The sequence below is a fragment of the Labrus mixtus genome, chromosome 5 (genome assembly GCF_963584025.1).
Source record: "Labrus mixtus chromosome 5, fLabMix1.1, whole genome shotgun sequence".
Taxonomy (NCBI): domain Eukaryota; kingdom Metazoa; phylum Chordata; class Actinopteri; order Labriformes; family Labridae; genus Labrus; species Labrus mixtus.
This window is the reverse complement of record NC_083616.1, coordinates 6,270,945-6,296,671: the sequence shown is the minus strand read 5'-3', so window position 1 is coordinate 6,296,671 and position 25,727 is coordinate 6,270,945. Positions and strand designations below refer to the sequence as shown.

General features: G+C 38.1%; 1 protein-coding gene across 1 annotated transcript; it reads left to right on the top strand.

Annotated features, from left to right (window-relative positions):
- Positions 1–1,588: 1,588 nt before the first annotated feature.
- On the top strand, positions 1,589–8,247 carry sdf2l1 (stromal cell-derived factor 2-like 1). The gene is made up of 3 exons (XM_061037467.1): positions 1,589–1,853; positions 5,205–5,401; positions 7,096–8,247. The coding sequence occupies exons 1-3, from the start codon at positions 1,676–1,678 to the stop codon at positions 7,372–7,374; spliced, it is 654 nt and encodes a 217-aa protein (XP_060893450.1). The 5' UTR covers positions 1,589–1,675; the 3' UTR covers positions 7,375–8,247.
- The last annotated feature ends 17,480 nt before the right edge of the window (positions 8,248–25,727 follow it).

Below are 25,727 nucleotides of genomic sequence, written 5' to 3'. Positions count from 1 at the left end.
GATACCCAACAGACATATATAACCCGACCATCACAAGAACCATGATAAGAACCCAGGCAACACAAGAACCATCATAAGAACCCAGGCAACACAAGAACCATGATAAGAACCCAGGAAACACAAGAACCATCATAAGAACCCAGGCAACACAAGAACCATCATAAGAACCCAGGAAACACAGGAACCATCATAAGAACCATGATAAGAACCATCATAAGAACCCAGGCAACACAAGAGCCCAACAACAAGAGCTGAGACCAAGAGGACCAAAGATTTAAAAATATGTAAGAAACTAAAAGAGCTGAAAAAAATAAATAAAAAGATAACAGCAATAAGAAGGTAAGAGCAGTAAAAGAAATAGAAACAAGTGGTTAAAGGATCAAAAAGCCCAAAACTATAATATTAATAAAAATACAAAGTAAATATAAATATGAAACATAAATAGACAAAGTAAGTAAGATAAGAAATTACCAAGTTAAAACACAAGAGGAGATTAAGATATGAGCATAAATACGAGATAAGAGCATAAATAAAAGAACAGTAAGAAGTAAAAGAAGATAAAAATAATAAAACCAGTAAGAAAAGACATTAAGAAGACGACATCACATAAAAGCAAGTCTGTAAAAGTATGTTTTAAGAAGGGATTTAAAAGAATTGAGGGAATCTGCAAGTCTTATCATTCTTAGACTTGCATCATTCTTCACAAACCTCATTATTATATTGCATGTATGCCCATTTCTGCCAATTTCACTAAGAGTACAACTAACTTAGTTTATTTCTAATAAAAAGCAAACATCTCACAATACTGAAAAAAATCTATAGGCTATTTCAAACAGTGAAATAAAAATCTATAAATAATTAGCCTACATCTAATTTTCAATTCCTATTAGAAACTTAGAGTATTATATTGATACTGGTCATTAAAAATATTTGCATCACAATTTCTCATCTCATAAAGATGAAACATTTTTGTAAAATAAGATATTCTCTTAAAACATTAAATAAAGGAAAACAAGTATTTTCCCCCTGAGAACCTTACATATTATCATTGGAGGTATATATCTCTATTTTGTGAAATTTTCTCATACAAATATACCAAATCTTTATTTTAGATAAAAATATTTTGGCAGGATTGTCATTTTAAAAAAAATGTAATGTGATTACTTTTATGTTATTTTTATGTTACCCTAAAAAAAGCTAAAAAAAAAAAAGCTAAAAAAGCTTAAAAAAAAACAACAACTAAAAAACCGCACAGACTACAGTGACGAATCTCTCTCATACAGCAGCTGGTAAAAAGACTTAAAGTCAAACTGGGTTTTTATTCAGAATCAAATCCTGGATCTCTCTTTTGAATAAAAAAGACTGGTCACTTTTATGTCTCTGTGGTCTATGCTGCTTTATAGACTCATCTCAAAGCAATAAATAGTTGTTTCATTTATGTTTGTTTTCAATGCTGCTGTATTATTATATTCTTGTGATTAGGCAGATTAGAATAAATCATGAATATTGACCATCGCTTCCTGCTTTTCCTACTACTGTACTTCGACCAATCACATGTTGACATTTATTTCCGTGTTTTAGGACTTGTCAGGCTGTGATTGGCCGAGAGCGACAGTCGTGTTTGAAAGTGACTGTATCATCGTGTCAGTCAGTATCCGAGGACAGAGACACAAAGATGGAGATAATTCACGGTGTCCAGGTTTTAGTGAAATCCGTGCTGTTTGTGCTGCTGTGGTGTCAGTGTGAGGGCAGAGACTCGGAGCTCAGCTATGTGACCTGCGGCTCGCTGGTCAAGCTGCTCAACACCAGACACAACGTCCGCCTGCACTCCCACGATGTCAAATACGGCTCAGGTGAGTTCAAGAAGACACGCAGTGGTGCCTCACTCACATATAGACATATTTAACTAATAAGCAATAACTACCTAAAAGAAGAAGGTTGTGTGAGTCTCTAGTTCCTGCATGTGTTGGTTTTATGGAACGAGAAGCGCAATGAGACGACAGGTGAACAGGTGATCAAACACCAGAAGTGGACATTTTAAAGGACAAAAACATTATTAATGTTAGCCGAAATTAAGAGGAGCTCCTTCTTTTGTAGTATAATTGAAAATAAATATCTTAGGTGGTCTTGCTTTGAGTCGTCAAGCAGAAACATTTCTAATTGTGAGATCCGTGAAGGTAGTTCGGCACACAGTGGTCTTCATGTTAGCAGCAAAGTCAGGATGTTAGCTTAACAATCAATTCATATTTGAACCAAGATAATCATCTTTTAACATCTATGTGTTCGTATCTATAAATTGTAACATTAACCGGCCCAACATGATCTGCTCGGGCATTAAATTAAATGCATTTATTTTTTGTGTGATTTTTTTTTTTTGTACCGGTGTGAAAACGTCCAAAATGTGAACCCTTCTATGTCCGGTCAAAATTTCAAAATAAAGCCTCTTAAAAGGAACATTTTATGAGCAAATCATAATCCACACACGACAACAACGACAAAATTTAAACTGTCAAAATCAATCAATCACAATACAGCTCAGATATTGCAATGATTTTGAATGCACACTGTTGTTTTCTTTATACGCCTCAAAAACGATTTTCAAATAATTGTAAAAAAAATTTAAAAAGTTAATTTTTGGGGGAGCTTTGTGGACAGTGGATAGAGTAGGAAACCAGGGAGTTAGAGTGGGAAATGACAGGCAGGAAAGTAGCCACAGGCCGGACTTGAACCCAGGACGCCCGCTTTAAGGACTAGAGACTCTGTACATGGGGCGCAACCTAACTGCTGGGCCCTCTGCACCCAATGAGTAATTTAAAACAAAAAGTGTCAGATTGGTTCAAATCCCTCGTAGAAAAGCTCGACTTTCATTCCAATAGTTCAGTGTGAAAGCTATGTTTTCAGTCATCAGTGATTTTTGCCCTATTCAGTAATTGGCTGAGAAAATGAACTAGTCTGTCTGGCTGTCATTTACAATCGTAATATTATGATGTCTTCATATTTCAAATTTCTGAGCATTCTGTTAGCATTTCATGCACTATATAAAATGTTATATCATTACATGACAGTGAATATGATGTTATATTGATCAGATTTTGTTTTACTGGTCCTTCTAATTTCCTCTCCCCCAGTTAGGTGTGTAGTCACAGTCCTAGTCCTTGGTTATGTGTGATTTATTGCCCCAGTTTTCTCCCCCTACCATCTTCTCCTGTAACCATTTACTAAAACTAAACGTCCTCACAGTAATCATACATCTCTACATGACTTAAAAGGCTTTATTTTGAAAAGATCATCATGGCCTGTAGTGCATTGCTGGCTGACTCTAGTTGTTGTAGAAACTTGACACTTATTGTTAGAGGTGCTGGTCTGATTGTATCTCTCTAAACAGCTGCAGAATTCACACACACACACACACACACACACACACACACACACACACACACACACACACACACACACACACACACACACACACACACACACACACACACACACACACACACACACACACAGAAAAAAAAAGTGTTCTGATTTTCTAATAGAGTCTGAGAGTGATACAGGAAGTGTGTGAAGCAATTTTAAGGAAGTGAGTAATTTATATTTAGCCGTTCAAAAGTTGTTGGTAATAGTAATAATCTGAAAATAATACCTGAAAACTTAAACTTAACAACAACTTGCAAACTTTTCATTTTTGCTATAAGATATAAATTCAGATACTGCTGAAGTTGGAAGATTGGACAGTGATCCCCAGAGCACAAACCTCTGGTGAATGATTTGATTAAATGTTATATTATTTCATATGTTGGCTGACTGTTAGTTTCATATTATTAGTACACTTGTCCTTAAATAGCTAAAAACAAAGCAATTCACCCTCTAACCAACAACACAAATCCAATGATATATTGTTATCCAGGCTCTTGCTCATCTTCTCTCTGTGGATCTTCTCTACTTCACTCTCTCCAGTTCGGTCTTGTTGTCAGGTTTGTGTTGTCATATCCGAGCTGAGAGCTGTAACCGGAGAGGTTTACCTGCAGGGCTTTCTGCCAGAAACTATTCTGCTTCAGCTCTCCTGAGAGATCTTACCTGCTCATCTTACATTACAGAGTGCAAGAACATGTATTCACTGTCAGGGCGAGAATGAAAAAGGCTTTGTCCCTCGGTCACAATTCAGTGTAACAACAAAAGAATAAGCGACTAATTAAAGGTAAAACAGGCACAGTGTTTCCCCTAGGTTTACAGCGTTTGGGGGGGGGGGGGGGGACAAGCCGACACGGCGACACAAACACTTGAGGGAATCTTGGTGTTCATGTGTTACTTTTAATGACAGCTGTCCTGTTCTATCGGAAAGGTATCCTTAAATGACTTCTTTCCCTGATTTCTGACTCTATCCACTATCATATCTGTACAATAAAGGCACAAAAAGCCCAAAAATAGATCTTTAAATTATTATTATTATATTTGTTTTACTTGACCTTCAGGGGGGGCGGGCCACCCCCCTAATATAATAGTAGGGGAAACACTGAGGCATACTGTTTCTGTTGGCTCAGAGTTATCAGTTAATGTCATCTCATCCCATTTGATCTACCCTAGTTATAATACAACTTTAAAAAGTTTAAATCTATCCTGAACTTTATGCAATTCAGTAAATAAGTCATGCATTCTATAATGTACCCGTGTGCTGTTATAACTCGATCATCAATGCGACTGTAAAGTATCTTTTTGCATGTTGTAAAACCTTGATTTTCTTGTTTTTATATTACACATGTTACAGATATACATGTGAATTGATTTAAATAGATTCAATCTTCATATTTCCCATCACTAGTCCTAAATTATCATGATCAAATCTGATGACACTGTATTATATCTTGTTTTTAAGTCAAATAAAATGTACAGATACATTTTCCACAAACTGAGGGTAATTTTTACCATGTTTGAACCTCTGCTCTGACAGTTCAAGATGATGTTTCTTCATTTCAAAGTGTAACAGTACAGGCAGCTAGTTTGTAATACAAACAAGGGTGGGACTGTTTATCTGAAATATTCTGTAGTTCTTAACACCAACGACATTCAGATCGGCACCCCACCAGAGTTTATCATATTTAATCTTTCACCAAGTGAGAGAGAGAGCGAGCGGAAAATCTGCAAAAAAAAATCTAAAGTCTGCGTTTGTGTGTGTGTGTGTGTGTGTGTCGGTGTGTGTGTAGGTAGCGGGCAGCAGTCTGTCACTGGTGTGGAAAATGCAGACGACTCAAACAGCTACTGGCAGATTCGGGGGAAACCAAACCGTCCGTGTAAGCGAGGAGTTGCCATAAAGTGTGGCGAGGCCATCCGGATCACGCACATGAAGACGGGCCGAAACCTGCACTCACACCGCTTCAACTCGCCGCTGTCCAATAACCAGGTGAGACTTTAACAACATCACAGGACATAACTTTAAAAGTGTTGTATAGCTGTTGTGTTAAAGCAACATCACACCTGAGGGCGAGATGTTGTATTAGATGTTGGCACGCTGGGATTCAGTTGTAGGCACGAGGATGCTGAAGATAACTCGAGTGTGATGTTCCTTTTATAAAACCCATTCAGGCAGCAAATAGTAGTAAAAAGTCCAAATCAACAACAGCTTAGTTTTTTGCTCAACTAGATGCACGACTTAACTGTAACTGGTATGTTGACGAGCAACCCAAACATTCTCTGCACTCTGCTCTGTTAGTTTCCATGGTTACCACGGACCAGCACTGGGTTGCAGCAGCTATGCACAAGTTTAAAAGTAGCCTTGTTTTGAATGTACTATAGGACAGAGTTTACACACTAGATAGTTCCAACAAAGGCAGAAGTTACACCCACCTCCTCGGAGGTGTAAAGTATACGGTTGTCATGGTGATGGTTTTGAACGGCAGGATAACTTTGGGGACAGTGTCAGCAGTGTGTTCACCGTTATTGATTACATCTCTCAGAAATGTAGGATGACTTTAATTTTACTCCCACTTTGCATTTTTCTGAGCGGAGATGATTCATCTATCCGTTAACAGAGTACTGTCAGATCACCTTCTGTTGTAGTTGATGACTTCACCACTAGATGTCACTGTTGTTATTTGACTAGCTGTAGGTTAAGGCTGTATGCGTTAGTTAATGTTTCAGAGACAATCAGACACAAGAAGAAACACTGTGACAAACACTGCATTAAGAAAATGCTGCTCTCTGATTGGTCACATCAAGTTAAAACTTGATGCAACAATATTTTGGTTAGTTTGGACGTAATGCTCTACTAGTTAAGATGAACCTCACATCTCCATGGTAACCAAACAATGACGCAGTTCGCATAGTTCACATGTAGGGTTTGGTGTGGACTTTACAACACAACTTAAGACAGAATTGAAACTGATGCTGCAACAGGACGCAGCTACTCCATGTACATGTTTCTGTTAAAGTTTTTATTCTAACCAGAGAAATAATTAGTCTGTTTTGGGATTAAGAGGTGTCCGATCAATACATAAAGGTCACTGTCTGCTGTGATGTTAACTAACCGTTTTCAAACCACCACCTGGCTGAAGTGGAGTGATACATATTGTGAGAAGTCCCAGTGATGTTGTAGCCTTTATCAGCACTTGTAGAAGGCTTTTTGTCCAATCAGCTTACCTGCTTAGTAAGTAAGTAAAGTTTATTCATACAGCACTACAGACAAAGTGCTTAACATCAACAAAATACAACATAAAGTTCATAAAAACAGGAACAAATGAGTATGGACTGACATGATCAAATCCTGCTATGACCAGGAAGAAATATTGGCAGGGAATTTGCTATGGCTTCAACAGCACAATAACCACAAGTCTAAAAATGAGTCTGTGAGACAGACAGCAGGTGTAGGGTGTTCGACATTAGGGAACAGGTTGGTGAATATGGTTGAATATGGTTCTGACAGATACTCTGGGCCCTGAAAGTGAGGGTGCTATAAGCCAAAGGGAGTGCAGAGGTTTCAGTATGGGAGTGATGTGAGATTTCCTACATCTACATGTGTGTTTGGACTGTTCTTTCTATTTGTTTACCTCTGTACCAATTATTTTTCTCTTCTCCTTCCTCGCTCCTTGTGGTCTGCAGGAGGTCAGCGCCTTCGGAGAGAGCGGAGAGGGCGATGACCTGGACGTGTGGGCGGTGCAGTGTGACAACGATCACTGGGAGCGGGATGAGGCCGTGCGCTTCAAACACGTGGGCACCGACGTCTACCTGAGTGTGACGGGCGAGCAGTACGGACACCCGATCCGAGGCCAGCGCGAAGTGCACGGCATGAAATCGGCCAACCAAAACAACTGGTGGCGCTCCATGGAGGGCGTGTTCATCCAGCCCAGCCAGGAGCCGCTGCGCCACGACGAGCTCTGATATATCATCACTTGGAGACACGTGACTTCATCTATTCTTGTGGTGATTTTACAGCTCACCGGGACCAAACGATTCAAAATATTAGACTGACGACTGATCGCTGTACGTGCGAGGATCTCAGGGTGATCAGGGACACTTTACCTGAGACGATCCGTCAGACCACTCTCACTCCCAAAACTTCAAATATGGCTGCTTCATCACAATCCCCACGTTTCAATACACAACTCTGTAGGTTCCTCTTCTAGTTTTAATTCTTTGTGTGCCGTGAAAATCAGGTTACTTAGTAGGGTGAAAAAAGTGGAAAGGTAGGATTGGTTGGATGAGTCAAACACAGGACGTTCACCCAGGAGCTGGATGTTCCTTTCCTGTCTGAAACAACCATCAATGTTTTTTTTATTTTTAAAGTTGACACAAACATGACCATCAAGACTTAACCCCCTCTTTGTAATAGTAATCTAATAAAAAGATGAAATGGGATTTCTTTTTCTCAACAAGTTTTATTTAAAAAGTCTAATGTGTGGGGCGCAGATGGCCAAGTGATCGCACCCCAATGACGGAGGTATAGTGCTCCAAGCGGGCGGCCCGGGTTCAAGTCCTACCTGTGGGTCCTTTTTGGCATGTCATTCCCAGACACTCTCCTGATTTCCTTCTCTGTCCCCTGTCCTATCTAAGATAAAGGCAAAAGGTTAAAAAAAAAAAAGTCTTATGTGGAGCTTAAGTTTTCCAAAGTAATCTTTTAACTTTCTCTAGAAAGTAAGAGAGACCAACGCAAAAATATGATTCTTCTCTGATTCTTTTATTTAGAGGTTTGTGCTTGAAGAGTGTTTTTTTTTCTGTATACTTCACAACTTCCAAATAAAATCTTCTTATTTACCGGTAGGTGATTTATTTGCATGAACTGAGAACTACTTGAACATGGTGTATTTGTTAGACTGTGACTAATACAGGAAACATGTTTATTTTTATTTTTTAAACAACAGAACCCTGATTTCAAACAACAGATTAAATGAGTCTTGACATGCTCTGTATCCGTCTGTCACATTGATGTTTGCTGCCAAAATTCAAGCAGCTCGACTTTGTTGGATGGTGTGTCAGGTGATCACACAATCAGTACATCATTGAGTGTAAACTGTGTCATTGAATGAACAGACACTCTTGAAAAACGAATAAAATGATCATACAGCAGCTGTGAGATTTGATAAGAAATAAACCTCTGTGATCTGCACAATCAACGTATGAGTCAAGTGTTGTTTCATGATAACATCAGAGCAGGGGCGCCGTACAGGGGGGTTAAGTAAGGACAGTTCTAAGGTCCCATAACTGACAGGGCCTCCAAATAAAACATTAGTTTACAAAAAACAACACATTTGAAGCTTTTCATAGGGGCCAAAATCCCTGGGTTACTGCACATTTTCTTGTGTCCAGCAGGGGGCGAAATATGATCAAGAAACACACATTACTCAGTGCTGGTTGAGTTTTTGAGGTGTTACAACCAGCAGTGTAGTGCAGGGTATTAGGGCTGGCCTTTTTCCACAACCCCACGATATCACGAGACAGAGGACTTGATACGATGCATATCATCATATACATTGATTTTGGAGAGTGACCGTCCTACACAGAATTCACTACAACAGCTGTTCTTTATTGTTGAGAATAACAGCAGAGGCATATTAAGGATCCTACAATTTAAAATACTTCACTTCAGGTCCTCAGAGGTCCTAGAAATACATTACATTTTTACAATTCCAGAGGCTATGGTGTTAATGTGAACTGCACCATAGGTCAAGCCGTATAGATTCTGTAACATCTGCATCAATTCATGTATTTGCAAGGAGCACATTACAATATGTTACCATATTGATTTTTGATCACTGACCTACAGGGTATACAGAGTGTACCAATTTATTATTCAGTCTCAATAGGGTCTACTCTCACTTCTAAATCTCCTCTGATTCACACCAAAGACGGATTTACAATATTCAGTATGCTGCATGTTTTTCAGAGGATCGTGAAGGGATGACCCTCCTCACTCTGTCTCTAATTGGCTGGTCACTAACTTAATATGCAAGAGGAGTCTAACATGTCACTTTTTCTGGATGGTTCGTAATTAATCAGGAGGTCACTAATGTATTTTGGCCCTAAACCATTAAGAGCTTTATAAACCAGAATCAGGATTTTAAAGTCTATTCTCTGACAGACTGGGAGCCAGTGTAAAGACCTCAGAACTGGACTGATGTGATCCATTTTCTTGGTCTTGGTGAGGACTCTAGCAGCAGCGTTCTGGATCAGCTGCAGTTGTCTGACTGATTTTTTAGGCAGACCTGTAAAGACACTGTTACAGTAATCAAGACGACTGAAGATAAAAGCATGGACAAGTTTTTCCAGGTCCTGCTGGGACATAAGTCCTCTAATTCTTGATATGTTCTTCAGGTGATAGTAGGCTGACTTTGTAATTGTCTTAATGTGGCTTTTAAAATTGAGGTCTGAGTCCATCACTACGTCCAGATTTCTTGCCTGGTCTGTAGTTTTAAGTCTTACTGACTGAAGCTGTGTGCTGACTCTTTGTCGCTTCTCCTTTGCTCCAAAAACAACAACCTCAGTTTTGTCTTTGTTTAGCTGTACATCCACTCATGGATTTGCTCTATGCATTTACCCAGTGCTTTAATGGGACCATGGTCTCCTGGCGACATTGTAATATATATTTGTGTGTCGTCTGCGTAGTTATGATAACTTATTTTATTTTATTTTTTTATCATCTGAGCTAGTTAGTTGTTTAAGTTGCATCTTTAAATATATAAAGTTAACTTAAGTTATGTGATGGAATAGGGGAGACTGGGGACAGTTACGAGACTCATTTGTCTCGTCAAGAGTCTTGCTTGCAGCAACTAAGAAAGCATTTACCAGGAAATGGTGTAAAGAGGACCCACCTGCTTTAAGACAGGTGACGGAAATTGTTGAGGACGTGGATCACATGGCACATTCGGATAATTTTTTGATGACTCGTCTGTTTCTTTCTTTCATCAAAAATTATTTTTAAATGTTGTAATTTGTCTTCGGTCCTCCTGTTCGGAGCAAACTGAGCATGTGCAGTGTGAGACAACCCTGTGCATGTTTCTGTTTGGAGGAATAGGCTGAGACTTGTTGCAACTGTCCCTTTAGTCTCCCCTATATTCTATAGCAGGTGTTCTCAACTGGTGGGTTGGGACCCAAAAGTGGGTCACGGAGCTGTTTCCAGTGGGTCTTAAATGTGTACCTGGAAAACAAATTGTAACTAAAAGTCAATGAAGTGCTTTTTAAACATGTTTGTTTCATTTTATTCCTTCTCTTTGTTCAGTCATATACTTTGTACCATATAAGTTCAAAGCTGTAATAATTTTCATCAGGCCTAATTAAATGTCATCGGTTGAAAAAACTAAATTTAGGTCATGATTTCTCGTGAATGCGTCCTGAGGCTAGACCAGTTAAGAACCACTGTTCTAAAGTATTATGACTTAAAATAATATATTAATTAGCACATGCTCATTTAAAAAGAAATAGTGTCAGCATATCCGGAAACATACCCTCACACAGATGTACAGCAGCATCAAATATTCTGAATATAATCAGATCATTAAGTCGGCTGCTGTTCACTGATTCGTCCAGCAGGTGGAGCCAGAAGACCATCACAGACAAAGAGCGAAGGAGAGAAGACGTTTATCACCTTCATCATCATCGTCCTCTCCGCTCTCCTCCTCCTCCTCCTCCTCCTCCTCCTCTTCCTCCTCCTCAGCAGCTTCAGCAGCAGCAGCAGCGGTGTGCTCTCCTCCTCCTCCTCCTCCTCCTCCATCCTCCTCTCGTGCATCCAGCGGCGGACCCTCTCAGGTGCGTCAATGAATTCAGAGGATTTCAGAGTCAGACACAGAGTCATGTTGAGGCTCAGATACAGAGGTTCTAAATATTCGGATTCCTCTTAAAGGAGCGGTGAGATGGGAGAAAAGCTGCAGAGATCATCGGGTTCATCTTGTATCCTAATCAGCTGCTGTTTCATTCTGCGTCATCTCAGACACAGAGCGACAAACACCTGAAGCACATGAACTCTTTATCAACCACGGGTTTACATCAAGACATCAAGTGTACACTAATGTCAGGATCATGTTTGAATCTGAGTGATGAATCAAACGAAACATCAGGTGGAGCAGTCTTTCTTTTGATTAAACAATGAGCTCTTAAATGTTTTATTGTTAGGTTTATGTTTGTCATATTTGTCTTACACACCTCCAACAGTCGCTTATGTAAAAACTGAGTTAACGTTGTGACATATTGAAAGCTACACTTTAATAGGGGGAGACAAATGAACGTGTCTCAAACATCTGTGAAGGGATGAAACGCTTTATAAAGGCTCAAACAGAGGGCAGAACTTTGCGTTATTAAAAAACTGAATTCATTTGGTTATTGATTTGCATTTAATTGAAATAATGAAGCTCAAATTGTCTTCATATTTACAGTCTGGTGTTTCCAAGCTGGAAAATCAAATGGAAACTAATTCAAGTATTTTTCTGCTTTTTATTCAATAAACACATAAAAAAATAATTCCAATTACCAAAATTGCTAAACTCTTAGTATAATTTCTGCAAAAGCCTAATTAATAAAGTGCATAATTAAAGAGAGCCAGTCGAGGTAAATTAGATGTTTTTTAGATGCAGGATAAATCTCTGTGATGTTTTTATGAATGATCGCAGGAGTGTCTGTTTCAGAAGCAACGTTTCCCTCCTTTAGGTGAAAGGTGCTCGGCTGCTGCTGACCTTTTACAGGGCTTCAGGGGGAGGAGTGGGGAAGGGGGGGTGGTGGTGGGTTAGAGGGTGGGGGTGCAGAGGGAGGTTCCCAGCAGCCAGGCAGAGCGGTGGAGATGTGAATGTGAACACCTCCTTTTAGAGAAGGCGCACCCCCCCCCCCCCCCCCCCCCCCCGTTTCTGCTCTGAATGTGTTTCTCTTCACATTCAATGTTTTTCTCTGCAGAATAGATGTTTTTTTTTTATGAAGCTTAAACGTTTCTATGCACATTAAACAATTGTCTGCAGATTTAATGTTTATCTGCAGCTAAATTGTTTCTCTGCAGAAGAATTGTTTTCCTTCAGCTTCAACGTTTCTCTGCAGACTGAACATGTATCAAAGACCCTCACAGACCCCCAGAGTCCTACAGAGAGACCTGCAGAGACTCTGAAACTCTTTAGTCTTTATTTAAAGTTTAATGGCTGAAGGTGAAATAGTCAGACATAAAAGAACTCAATCCACACACTGGTTTCAGTGCCCTGTCTATGATTCAGAAACATTTATGCAGAGGACCAAGCTAAACCCTCTTCTATTTACCAATGAATCATCGTGCTTATTTGAATGCTTTTGCACAGACAGGTTATTAAACAATGAGAGGATTCTACTTTTGGGACAAAGTTTTGTTTTTCTTTTATGATACATTTTCACCTTTTTAATTGAAGAAAAAAAATCCCACTTTTCTATTGAGCTGATCTTTAAATGTAATAAAGACTTCTTCATGTTTTTCTCAACATTTTGCAGGCCAGCAGCTCTTTCATTGCACTTTATTAATAGATATATGATACATTTTTTACAAGTTATTCTTTCTATTTTTTATACTATTTCTACGCCTACTGTTACACACTAAAACGAACTTAAACTAACCTGGTTCTGAAACGTTTAATGTCCACACACGAGCAGCAGAACATTGACTCAAAGATCCTCTCATTTAAAGAATTTTAGATTTCAAATCAAGAATTATTTCTATCAAAACGAGACATGATACTGTTTTTATTCTGTGAGGCTATAAAACAAAGTTATGTTGGTATTTTATCAAACAATGTTTGAGGTTTCATTTTTTATATTTCCCTTCTTGGACATTTTTCCAGAACGGTTTAATTAGAAACTCTTTTATTTTGGGATCTGTTATTCGATGCTTCACAAATCAAGTTATTCTTTTTTTAACAACAAACTGGATGTGTGGTGTTTCAAAAGAAACATTGATAATGCTTCCTATCAGAGCTTTTTGAAACAGTATCTTTTTAAATGGATTTAAGTGTTAAGTAAAGTTGGTGTTATTTCTCTTTGCATCAAAGCTCAGTTCACACAGCTTGTAGAGACTTGTCGACATTTAGCTAAAGATAGTTTTTATTTAAGTTATCTTTGATGATTTCATGTTTTCTGTTGTGGTAAAATACAGTTAATATTCAGAGAATCTGTGTCAACATTTCAGTGGATTAAACACAGAATTTAAGATTTTCCAAAGACGGATGAATTCTTGAAAACAAAAACTAAACTTCATTCCCCTCCAGTTTAAAAAAAAAGTCTGAAAAAATCAAAAGTTATGTACGTGTTAAAATACCTTGAGAGGGGAGGGAGAGCTTGATTTCTCATCATTCATGTATTTCAGGATTGTCACTTTAAACATGACTATTTTTCTTTCACTTTCTTTTACTCGCCTCGTTCACCACAAATATCTGATCTAATAACAAGAAAACATAACCTATCAGCCATGTTTGAGTCATCTGCTCCACATGTCTAACATTAGATTTGAAAGCCTTTTACTTGTTTTAAGGCTCTTAGTGGATGAAAACTGGTACAACACAAATTCTTGTAGTCTTCTAATCCTCTGCTGATCTGCTGAAGTGAGGCCTTCATTTAAATTCTTCATTAAAACTACAAGACTGGATTTTAACTGGAATGTTTTTATTCTGTATCTTTAAATATCTCTCACTCCTCCTTTATTTGATTTTCTACAGAGTTCATTTACTTTTCTTTAATTTTGTTTTTGAAGCAGAAATGTGTCCTTAGTGATTCCTGTTGACTTTGTTATTCATATGTTGATCGATTGCTTTTATCCTGCAGAGTTACATTCATTTTATTCAACTCTAGTCATTTATTTTCTCCTGTTTCTTCACTTTATTTTCAACCTCTATGAGCTATTCCAGCTCTCATAAAGCTGCTGCATATAAAGGTTTTTCAGTGTATATAACTTGATTTATCTGCAGGCATCAGAACAGTTACACTTTGTACCTTTGAGGATTTTTACTGCAGTAAAAAAAAGTTGTTAAACTGCACATAATGATAAACTCAGTTTGACCTACATGAGGCTGAACCTCCCATCATCTTTATCTTCATCATAATGACATGCAGCAGACAATAAAACACAAACACCACTTATTTGTTAAAGCTTTTATTTAAAAAGAAAGATCTTCATGACAGGGTGGAGCAGGATGACGGGCGCTACAAACCGACTGTTGGGTGGTGGTGCCTTGCTCTGACAGGTGGAGGCTGTGATGATGATAATGAGGAAGAGGAGGAGGAGGAGGAGGAGGAGGCTTTGCCCAGCTGACCAATGCCCTTTCATTATTGCACTGCTTTGCTGCAGCTCCCACAGTAGTGCAACAGGGAAAGAGTGTCGAGCAGAGAGCGATGAGTTTTTTTCACTTTTCTGCTCGTTTGAGCGTCAGGCAAACATGAAAACATCACCAGAAAACACTCACACTTCTATGTTTTGCTCAAATCTGAGGAGCATCCATTGTGTATTTTATAATCCGGTTCTGTTATTCCTGCACCGTATAGGATCAGACTGGGCTGATGTACATTAAACCAAACAACCTGAGGAAGTTTTCATGGGTTTCTAAAACGTGTGTTCCTTCGTCTGATTTTTTTTAGCTTTCTGAAATAATAAATGATACAATATTTAGAGCATGCTCTGTCGTGTGAAAATATTCACCAACATCATGAGTCAAGCTGCTATCGAGATTGATTTTTCCTTTTTCACATTTTCTTTATTAATTCTACACCTTAGAGGATTTTTTTTTCTGCCTCCACGCCGTCAGAACGGAGTTCAGTTTTAGTTCGCTTTTGTTTCTACAGGCAGAGAAAAGTTTGACTTCAAAAAAGTAATCCGGTCCCCAGGTACAGAATTGATGCTTTTCAAGAACTACAACTTGACTCCATCCCCGTTGGTCATGTTGGTGCAAATACAGAAATGTAACACAAGCACAACATTCTTTAAGTGACAGACAAATATTTAAAGATCATTAACTTACCTTAAAAGCTGCACTTTTAAATTACCAACCGTTAGATTTATGTTGCACAGAAACACAACAAAACCTTTGAAAAGACTCCACTAAGATAAAGCTGCAGGATTGATGAGTCAGACATGGCAGCGTTTGAGAGGAGACATCGAATCAGACAAACTTTTCTAGAACTTGATTTGAACAACAGACACATGCACAAAAGAAAAATCCAGCAGCATTTCACTCTCAGCACAGAAACGTTGCACAAAGTTTGTGACAGAGATCTGCAGATCATAACAAAACGTGGTTCAATAAAAAAATACTTAAGAACGAAGATGATCATGCCTCAGAGATGAGACCCTATAAGCAATATTGCACTACTGTTTGAACTGTGGTGAAAGCAGAGGCAATATTGATAGGGGCTCGTCTGTGAGGACACACCTGCTCTCAGGCTGAGGACACAGGTGAGTACAGGAGGTACACAAAGAAAAACTACAAACCCCACCATCACATGCAGACAGAGCATCTTTCTCTTAAACACCTGCCCTCAGTTCACTTCATTTATTTTCTAACATTTCAAAAACAACAAAGAAAATAAATAAACAGACAAATAATAAGAGTACACTTTCTGTCATGGTGCCATCTTTGTTTGAAGAGAGAGAAGAAAGGAGGTTCAAAGCTTATTTAGTCCTATCCCATTTAGTCTGTTAACCTTTATATCAATTAACCCAAGACCCAAGAATACAGACAAACAGTAAAGCAACAAAAAACAACAAATTAAAACATTCAATAAATATATATAAACCACCTGCACAGGTTAAAACTGGTCCTGAATCACTCCAATGTAAGGAATATGGACAATAGAGTTCAACTTTAATCAGTGGATAACACAATAATAGAAAGAGCATAATCCTTTAGAAACCTCAGTATTTGTCTGGAGTATTTTACTTCATTTTACTTCTACTTAAGTACATTTAAATCAAACTGTTCTTTGGCTTATAAACACATTAATAGACAGTACAGAAGATATCTTGATGTTCATGTGAACAAACTTCATGTTGGTTCAGAGAGGCTGCTGTTGCCATAGAAACACATTAAACCACACTAAAGCCACTTACCAAAGACAACTTAAGACATTTAGAAAAAGACATTTTAAAATCCTTACAAACTGCTTTTTCTGTTTTTAATTCAGACGGACACAAACTTTGAAAGCTTGATTAAGTGTTCAGAGCTTTTTTTTTTAAACAAAGTTTTTATTTTATTTGAAGAGGAAGACACCTCTGTGTTCACTCAGCTTTTAAAAACGAATGACCACTGAGGGTTCATGTTGACATTCAGTTTGTAAAGTTGACGGCCTGTATGCTGATCCTTCAGTTCATAAATGTAGATAAACAACCGAAGAGGGCTGAGTGACAACATTTTAGTAAGTCACTATATATTAAGACTAAATCATTTTGACATTTTGTTTGACTTTAAAATAAGTACATCTTGTCTTCCCCTCATGTGTTCTCCTTTTAGAAACAATAGTTGATAAAATGTGAAACTGTAGCTTTTCAGAGCCGAGCGCTTTGAGAGGAAAAGAATAAACCAAACATCGAACGTTTTTTATTTAACGATGGGACTGAAGAGCTGACTTCTTGTGACGGATATTTAAGACTCTTTATGTGTCAGTGTTTACTTATCACAGGGAGTATTTTATTTGGACATGACAGCTGATACTGTGGTCTGCAGTGATTGAAGATGGAATTAGTTAAAGGTAAAAGTTTAATTTCACTCTCACTTCATAAAAAGAAGTTATTATATTACAAAAATTAAGTCATGTACAGTATTTGGATTGATTTTGATAATTAAAAGTTGAATGTCTTTCTAAAGAGATCAGAACTGTTTCCATTTTATACGATCATACACCCTTTTGATTACTATCACTTTATTTCCCTTCAAATTCAAATGATTTCTTTATTAACCTCAAAAAACATCAGCAGCAGAATATTTGCTGCCACAGTTTGCTCTCATTGCTCTTCACATTTTAAAAACTTTCACCCTCCCTACACATGATCATCTTATGAGTATGTTAAATATTGTCTTCATGAATATATACCTTCATTTTCAATTGTTATTGGTGATATTAAAGGTTTGGGAGTGGATGTACATAAAAGATGAAACATGCAGCAGCTCAATCCTTGGTATTAAAACTTGTAACTTTAAAGATTTTATGTTTCTGTTTTTTCCTGCAGATATAACACTGAGAATAATGTGGACTTCAAGGCTTCATTTTGGAACATTTATGATAAATCATTGTTGCTCAGAGGTATCTGCACATTCAATGAATTATTTAGTAATCAGCTGAGTGGAGGAAATAGTCTCTGATCAGTCATTCTATTGAACCATTCTACTTAAAAAGATTAACTATATGTCTCTGTATATTCATATGAGATGCAGTTTTTCAAGAAGTACCAGCATGTTGTTTCTACATTTCTTCACATATTCTGACCCACAATCCTCTGCAGTAGGAGAAGCAGCATGTCGACTGGGGAGCAAGGTTGTCACCATTTGATACTTCAATACTTTTTGATAATACGGGTTTAAAGAAATTACAAAATCTGTTGTTTTCATGTTTCGATTGTTTACAGAAGAACCAAAGCTTTAATAAGAAAATTCAGTTTCTCTGATCTTCACTATCTTAATTTTGAAAATACATTAGCAACGTTAGGGTTAGTGCCTCAATGTTTCCTTTGTATTTGTTCAAGTCAAGCTGCCGTTCTTTTAAAAACTACTCGGGCCAAAACCTTGTGTTCCTAAACTTGTATTTTGGTACATTTGCCTCCCATGCTTTGTTTAAAAGCTAAAAAGAAAATTCAGTACTTTCTGAAACTTCACATCCATCAAAAAAGGTCCTGCTACTTTTACCCTTCAACACATCTGTGTCGTTAGCTGTCAGCTAACGGACGCTCGTTCCGTACCTTTGGAGTACGTTTGCAGCACCTACAGCCAAGACGGTTCACTGCTGTCCTGTTCAAATCAGCAGGAGGAGATGGAGATGTGCACCATGCGAACACCCTCATGGATAATGTAAGTCTTTACAGGTAAGAAAATTCTGGATGAATCCAGAAAAAGCACGTCGCTAGTTCATGTTGATTAGTTCACATTAGGTTTTTGTTCATCACATATTGACTCTTTGGAGAATATCAGCTGTTGTGTTTCCTTCCAAAAAATGACATTTTGCACAACTACAATCGACACGGTTGTTGTTAGTGACAAAAAGGAAGCGCCTCGATAATTGCATGAGCCTTCAGAAAATGTATGAAGTAATATAAAATATAACCAAAACACTTACAAAGCAGTTAAACATTCACAGGTAACAAATGTTTCAAAACAACAGCAGCGTGCAAGTCTCCTAGCTAGCTAAAGTCACTGAGGAGGAACACACACACACACACACACACACACACACACACACACACACACACACACAGCTTTGTTAACAGACCATAAGAGAGGCACAACGAGTCACTGAGTTTGTATGCAACTTAAAAAAAAGTCGATCAATGAGGAATTTAGTTTATAGTTTAAAGAGAATCAAAGAAGCTGAGCTGAATTTGCAGCTTTCATTTCAGGTCATAAACTTTCTCTCTTCTGTTCCTCATAAAAAAAGAGTTGTGTTCTGGGGACTTTTTGAAGAGGAACTATCAACTAGGGAGTTCTCTGAGAACTACACACCATGGGGACATCTTTCTCTGTCTGCATTCACACCGCCATGACACCTTCTCTGAAGCAGGAGCTAAAAATGTTCCTCTAAATGGGGTTTTAGCCTAGGAACTAAAATAGTTCTTAGTTCCTGCGGTGCAGAATCAGTAAAAGAAAAAAAAAAGAAAAAAAAAGAAGAAGAGGAGAACAGTTCCTAGAACTATGAAGAAGTTCCTGTGGTCTGAAAACAACTAAATGATCAGAAGACATGTTTCAGTTTTAATTCTGATTTTTAAGTTTGTTACTTTTTTACTCACTAAACTATAAAGAAGATGTCGACAGCTGTGTGCACTGCTACATGATCTGTTCTTTTTTTAAATATTTCCGCCAGACACATTTAATGTTTAAACTTTGAACTGAACATTTTGACAGTTCTCATGGTCTGTTTAATTGTTGTCCATTTCCCATAATGCATCTGCACAGTTTGCTGCAAAACCTGGGCAGGCACTCTGACCCTCGTTAAAGATAAAGACTGATAAATGTCACTCCAATTCTTCTTTTTTTCCCCTCTAAAGTTTGTTCAGGGGCCTCAGCACGTCTTTGATCTGCTCTGATCACTTTAAATATTCTTTACGGCACAACCGATGAAATACTTTTTGATACCAAGTGTTTTAAAATGATACAATCTCAGAAGATAAAACTATAGATCTTCAGCCTTTTTTTAATCAAACATGCCACGAGAAAGAGAGAGAGAGAGCACTGTCTTAATTGCACAAATACATTCTCAAAATGTTGCAAATGTTTGTGTAACTTAGGACAGTGTGTAGGAGTTTTCCTGCAATTGTTTCTTACATCAAAACAAGAAATGACCTGATAGTGGGTTCCTGGGACTATGGTGTAAAACGGGTATCAATATAATTTTATTTTTTCTAAAATCATATCAGTTTTGTGACCGACCGACCGACCGACCGACCACACACACACACACACACACACACACACACACACACACACACACACACACACACACACACACACACACACACACACACACACACACACACACACACACACACACACACACACACACACACACACACACACACACACACACACACACACACACACACACACACACACACACACACACACACACACACACACACACACACACACACACACACACACACACACACACACACACACACACACACACACACACACACACACACACACACACACACACACACACACACACACACACACACACACACACACACACACACACACACACACACGTTGCTTTATAATAACTCAACAATCTTCCCCGACAGCTCGACTGTTCGCTCACACACGCTCTGACTGTGTGTATTTCAAATGATCCGATCGTCTGTCTTCAGAGACTTCACAGGTTCAGTCTGAAGATTGTTTTCTTCATCATATATATACATATATCAATCAAACTATTACTTAGTCCACTGATTGATTCAATATTTGGAATTATGATCTCAGAAAGTATCCATCACACATCAGTTGTCGGAGCCCGCTGTGGTGACATCTATTTTATTTTAAGTATTTGTACATGAGTTCATATTCAAATGTATTTCAATTTCCCTCCTTATGTGAAACAGTTCATTGCTCCTCTTATCATCAATTGAGAAACTCCTCCCAGCTCTTTTTGTATCACTTCCAGCAGTCTCAAAATCAACAGCCAAAGAAGACCCTCATGTTTAAAGCTCCATCAGATTGGAATCATTTACCTGTGAATATTCGGTTATATCATTTCAGAACCGTTTGCATCTGTCCATGATAACACCGCTTCATCACTTTAGTACTGAGTTTGTGTGTTTTAGTTTTTGATTTTTTTTTCATCTATGTGAAGATATGAAATCAGAACAGATCAAACTCCAATGGTCTAACTTTGAATGGATAACTGACAACACATTAAACTGTGTTGATGCAACGACTGTTTAATGAAATTAATCCATTTTAATGCTAAATTCTCAAACATTTGCTGGTTCCAGCATCTTAAACGGGATGATTATTTCAGCTCATCTTTGTCCTTTTTTTTTGCTCTAATCGAGGATATTTTAATACACTTAAATGTTGTATTTTTGCTTATCGTCACATTTATTTTAATGCTCTAAATGTTATTAACTGTATAATTATTAACACTTTCTGTATGAACCAGACTATTCATAAACTTGTCCTGACTTTTAGGACAGTAATAAATATCTTTGGGACAAAGGAAGCAATCTGAATACATTACTTCATGCTTTTTAAATTTGTGATCGGTGTGTTTCACTGTTTTTGAGCCTTTTCTGATTAAACTACAACAGAAATGTACGGTGAAGACAATGTCCATATGAAGTTTTGATTAACTGCAGCTCTGATATATTCCTGAGTGATAATATAATACCGGATTGTCTTTGAAGGCCACACTCTGTTTGCCTTTTTCATCATTATTGTGATTTATGTACAACTAATACAAGCTGTGTGTGTGTGTGTGTGTGTGTGTGTGTGTGTGTGTGTGTGTGTGTGTGTGTGTGTGTGTGTGTGTGTGTGGACGGTCCCTGTCAGATCCTCTTCACACAGACCCACTCTGCTCTGGTATTTGCCTGCCAGCACAACGACAAAGACAAGATCCTACACGCTGCTCACACACACACACACACACACACACACACACACTACAAACTTTGTTTTTCTCCTGATTTGATCAAAACTGAGGCTTTGATTTATTACATGCAACCAGTACAGCTGTATATAACGCTCTATAAGAGGAAGGGAAATTACCTTTTTTTGTGATACGTCACAAATTGAAGTTTAAAAACAGCATCATTTCATGAATGGTTCGGGATTTCCCTCCACTGGAATGTTTTCTTCATCAAAGACTCTCAGCCAAGAAGACAGCAGCATGTTAAAAACAAACAAGAGGCGAGAAATGACGCTAAAGCTACAACACTGCAACAAGGTGTGTGTGCACTAACACACACACACAGAGCTAAGGCAGTAACAGAGGACATTAACCCCCTCCTCACCACCACCACCAGAGCAGCCCTGCCCTCCACATTCCTCAAGGAGCCCCCACCCCCCCGCCCCCTCTCCTCCTCCCTCTACGACCTGCCCCAAATAGGAAACCTACCCCATTTTTCCCACCCACACCGTGACTTCTTCAAGCCAGCACGTTACGCTTTCAAAAGCCGACGAAGAGGGGGGGTGGACACACACACACCCACACACCCACAGCACGGCCACAACAACATGACTGCAGCTTTAACCTACAGATTCCTTTACAGGCCAGTTTGCTCTTTATATCCTAAATAAATCACATGCACACAGACTCAACTCCAAAGGGGATGTTTTTCTGGTTTTTACTTCTTATTTTGTGCACATTAAAACACACGTTTGCACATTATTTACGATTGGACAGAATAGGCATTTTATCGTGTAAAATAATACAATGCAGCTTTGTTTGGCATATTTCATCCAGCTATGCACATATAAAACATTTGAAATCAAAAAGGTGCTATGGTCAATAAATCAATGAATTACTTTTACACAATAGTGGGAGATGGGTTGAAAGCAGCCTGAAGGAATGTAGATGTGAAAATCTTTTTTATTCTGTTATCATGATCTATTATTGTGTTTTTTACAGGTGTTCAATGTCACACCTTGTGTACATTTGTTACCTTGTGTTTTAAATGGCACATATTTGCACATGCAAGTCAAAGACAAACATCTGCCTTTGCATGCAAAAGTAGACAATCATGTATTTTCTATTCTCTTCAGTTTCACAATTAATATTTAATAATCAAAAGATCTGGTTTGTGCAATTTGATTATTTAAAAAAATAGAATATATTTCAGCTTTAATTTCAGACACGAATGAAAACAGGATAAATAAGTAAATAAATTAGTCAGGTTTTTTTTTTTTTTACAGAAACATCTTTTTATGAATTCCCTGAAATGAAAAACAAAGACACCACAGCAGAAAAAGAAAGTAAATATCACACAGGTTCCTCCTCTAAACGCGGACCCTGATTAAACCTCTCTACAGTTCTTAAACAATGAAATGAGACAAGTTGAAATGTTTGTGCAGCAGCAGAGTTTAGAGTGCTCCTGCAGATCTTCACACTGGGAATCAAACGGAGGGGAAAGTTTGTAGATCTGAGCCGGGGAGTTGTTCCTGAATGTGACACGTGGTCTGAAATCAAACTGAGCTCTCGTCTCTCTGAACTTCTGTGAACAAAATGTTCTTTTTTTTCTCGGGAGCGAGAGGCGTGGTGCAGGAGACCGGCCAGGATCTCTCCCTCTCTCTCTCTCTCTCTCTGGTTGAAGCATGCTTCAATAGAAAGCCGCAGACTCTTCCTATCAGGAGGACCTCTGGGCGACCGGTGCTCAAACTGTGGCCTGAGGACCTCCAGCGGCCCTTCAGGAAGTACTTTTGATATCACTCCATTAAACAGGTTTTTATAGATCTATGGTTGTTTTTAATTTGACACTGAGGTATTCAAATGTATTTTTAAAATCTGAACTTCAGCTGAAGATCAAACTGACTCTCTTTCATTTGTTTTGAACTAAAAGTCACTTTTAACTGTGTTATTGGATTCATCTACATATGAGAATGTTTCTTTAACTATATGCAGCTTTTCAGTCCTTTTAAATAAAAAAACTCACATTTTTGGTTCTGCTCCTTAAATGTGACGATTTGCTGCAAAGTCTTTGGACTGTTTTGATTGTTTTTTTGTTTGATACCAAACTGGATTACTTTGTTTTTTACATTAATCCTGTAGTTAAACATTTTGTGAAATGTCTGCACTGTTCAGTACTCTGAACTTTTGTAGATATTACTTCGTGTCCTCTTTATATTTCACATGTTTTCCCCCTTTCTATTTTTTATGTCTTTATGGTATATTATTTATAAGAGCCACTGTAACGACTGAGTCCCCCCTCAGGGATTCTGGTTCTGGTTTGACTAAAGAGGAAATCTTAAGTTTTTACTCTTGGCTCTGGGTTATGAGACGAAAACTTAAAACAGATTATTTAAAATACATTTGAGTGAATAGACAATGGTGAAGATAATTTGTAGATTAATCTAAATTCAAATCAAAGATCAGGTTGCTTTAAAATAAAATAAGATGTAATACATTATAAAAGAGCTTCTCAATATAAGCCCTGAATTGATTTTAAAACATTTACACAGAATTTCTCCACCCTAAAAAAGAAACTAAATAAAGGAAATAAAGGATGTTGTATTTTTGAAAACTGTTTGAGCTCTCTGATTCTCTCTTAAAATGTAAGATTTATAAAATCAAACATTTTATGTAAATAGACTGTTTTTAACTTTTTTAATTAAGTAATCACCTTTTCAGCATCAAACTCTTTTTTTTAACAGCTGGATCTTTTCGCTTAAAAAAGCACAAACACTTTTGTGCTTTTTTTTGCCTTTGTGTGTATTTATGCTACATTTAATCAAATAAATTGTCTTTTTCTCTCTGTGATTTATATTCTGTCATTCTCAATGTAAAGAAAGATCTTAATGCATTTATTACGGCGTTATAATACACTGGAAACGAGCTTTTAAAATGTGGTTTGTTAAAATAGATTTTTGTAGTTTATTAATTTACTGAACAATATTTTGAAGTTCCCCCTGCACTTCTCATAAATACCCCTAGGGGTACCAGTACCCTGTTTGATCAATACTGTTTTCTACATTTTTTTTTTTTGGACATGAACTGATAATTAAAGGAGATTTATTTACATTTCAAAATTACACCTCAACTGCAAAGATCAGCTGTGGTTAAAAAATAAACTGTAAACCTGTGGCCTGTTTGGTTCTAGAAATGTATGCATCTGGAAGAGGTGTGTGTCTGTGTTGGTGTGTTTGTGTGTGTGTGTGTGGGGGGGGTCTCCTCCTCTTATTTTTTCTCCTTATAACATCCTCCTCTGTGCTGCTGCAGGGCGAAGGCCGGATGCTATGACAATACTATTGCACTGCTTCAGAGGATGGTACAGTAGTGCAACATCGTCAAAGCAGCTGACCTCTGCACGCGGAGTGGCGGCCATAACACACGAACACGCAATTACACACAGACACACACACACACACACACACACACACACAGGAGACAGAGTGACACGTCCGAAGCAGCGTTACACTGAACACCCTGTGTGTTTGTAACGTTCAAAGAAGATTGGGAAGTAGAGGAAATGGGGGATGGAAAGGGGGGCGTGGTGTGTGTGTGTGTGTTTGGGGGGGGGGGGGTTGTTGTCAGCCAATGCCCTTTTAATATTGCACTGCTCATCTGATTTCACAGTAGTACAACAGAAAAAGGGCTCCGGACAACACAGCTGCTCCTCACTTTTATTCTGCAGCATGAAAGCCTTCAGCTGTGACGTTACTAAACTATGTAGACACTAACCACGGGGCCCCATATATATATGCGTGCATGTGTGTGTGTGTGTGTGTGTGTTACTGTTATTAACATGTTTAAGAGCCGTCTAAGCAAAGCAGCAGCCGTGAAACAAGCGAGGAGGCGTCTTCTGTTTACAACACAAAGCGTAAATTGTAGAGCAGAAAATCCATGAAAATCAGAGAGGAAACGTTCAACTACGAGACCATAAACGTGTGAAA

What these genes read in the sequence shown, in the direction of transcription:
- sdf2l1 (XM_061037467.1), top strand. Translation starts at nt 1,676, where the DNA reads ATGGAGATAATTCACGGTGTCCAGGTTTTAGTGAAATCCGTGCTGTTT. An exon ending in CGATGTCAAATACGGCTCAG is followed by an intron (nt 1,854 to 5,204) that starts GTGAGTTCAAGA and finishes GTGTGTGTGTAG; the next exon opens with GTAGCGGGCAGCAGTCTGTC. An exon ending in CGCCGCTGTCCAATAACCAG is followed by an intron (nt 5,402 to 7,095) that starts GTGAGACTTTAA and finishes TGTGGTCTGCAG; the next exon opens with GAGGTCAGCGCCTTCGGAGA.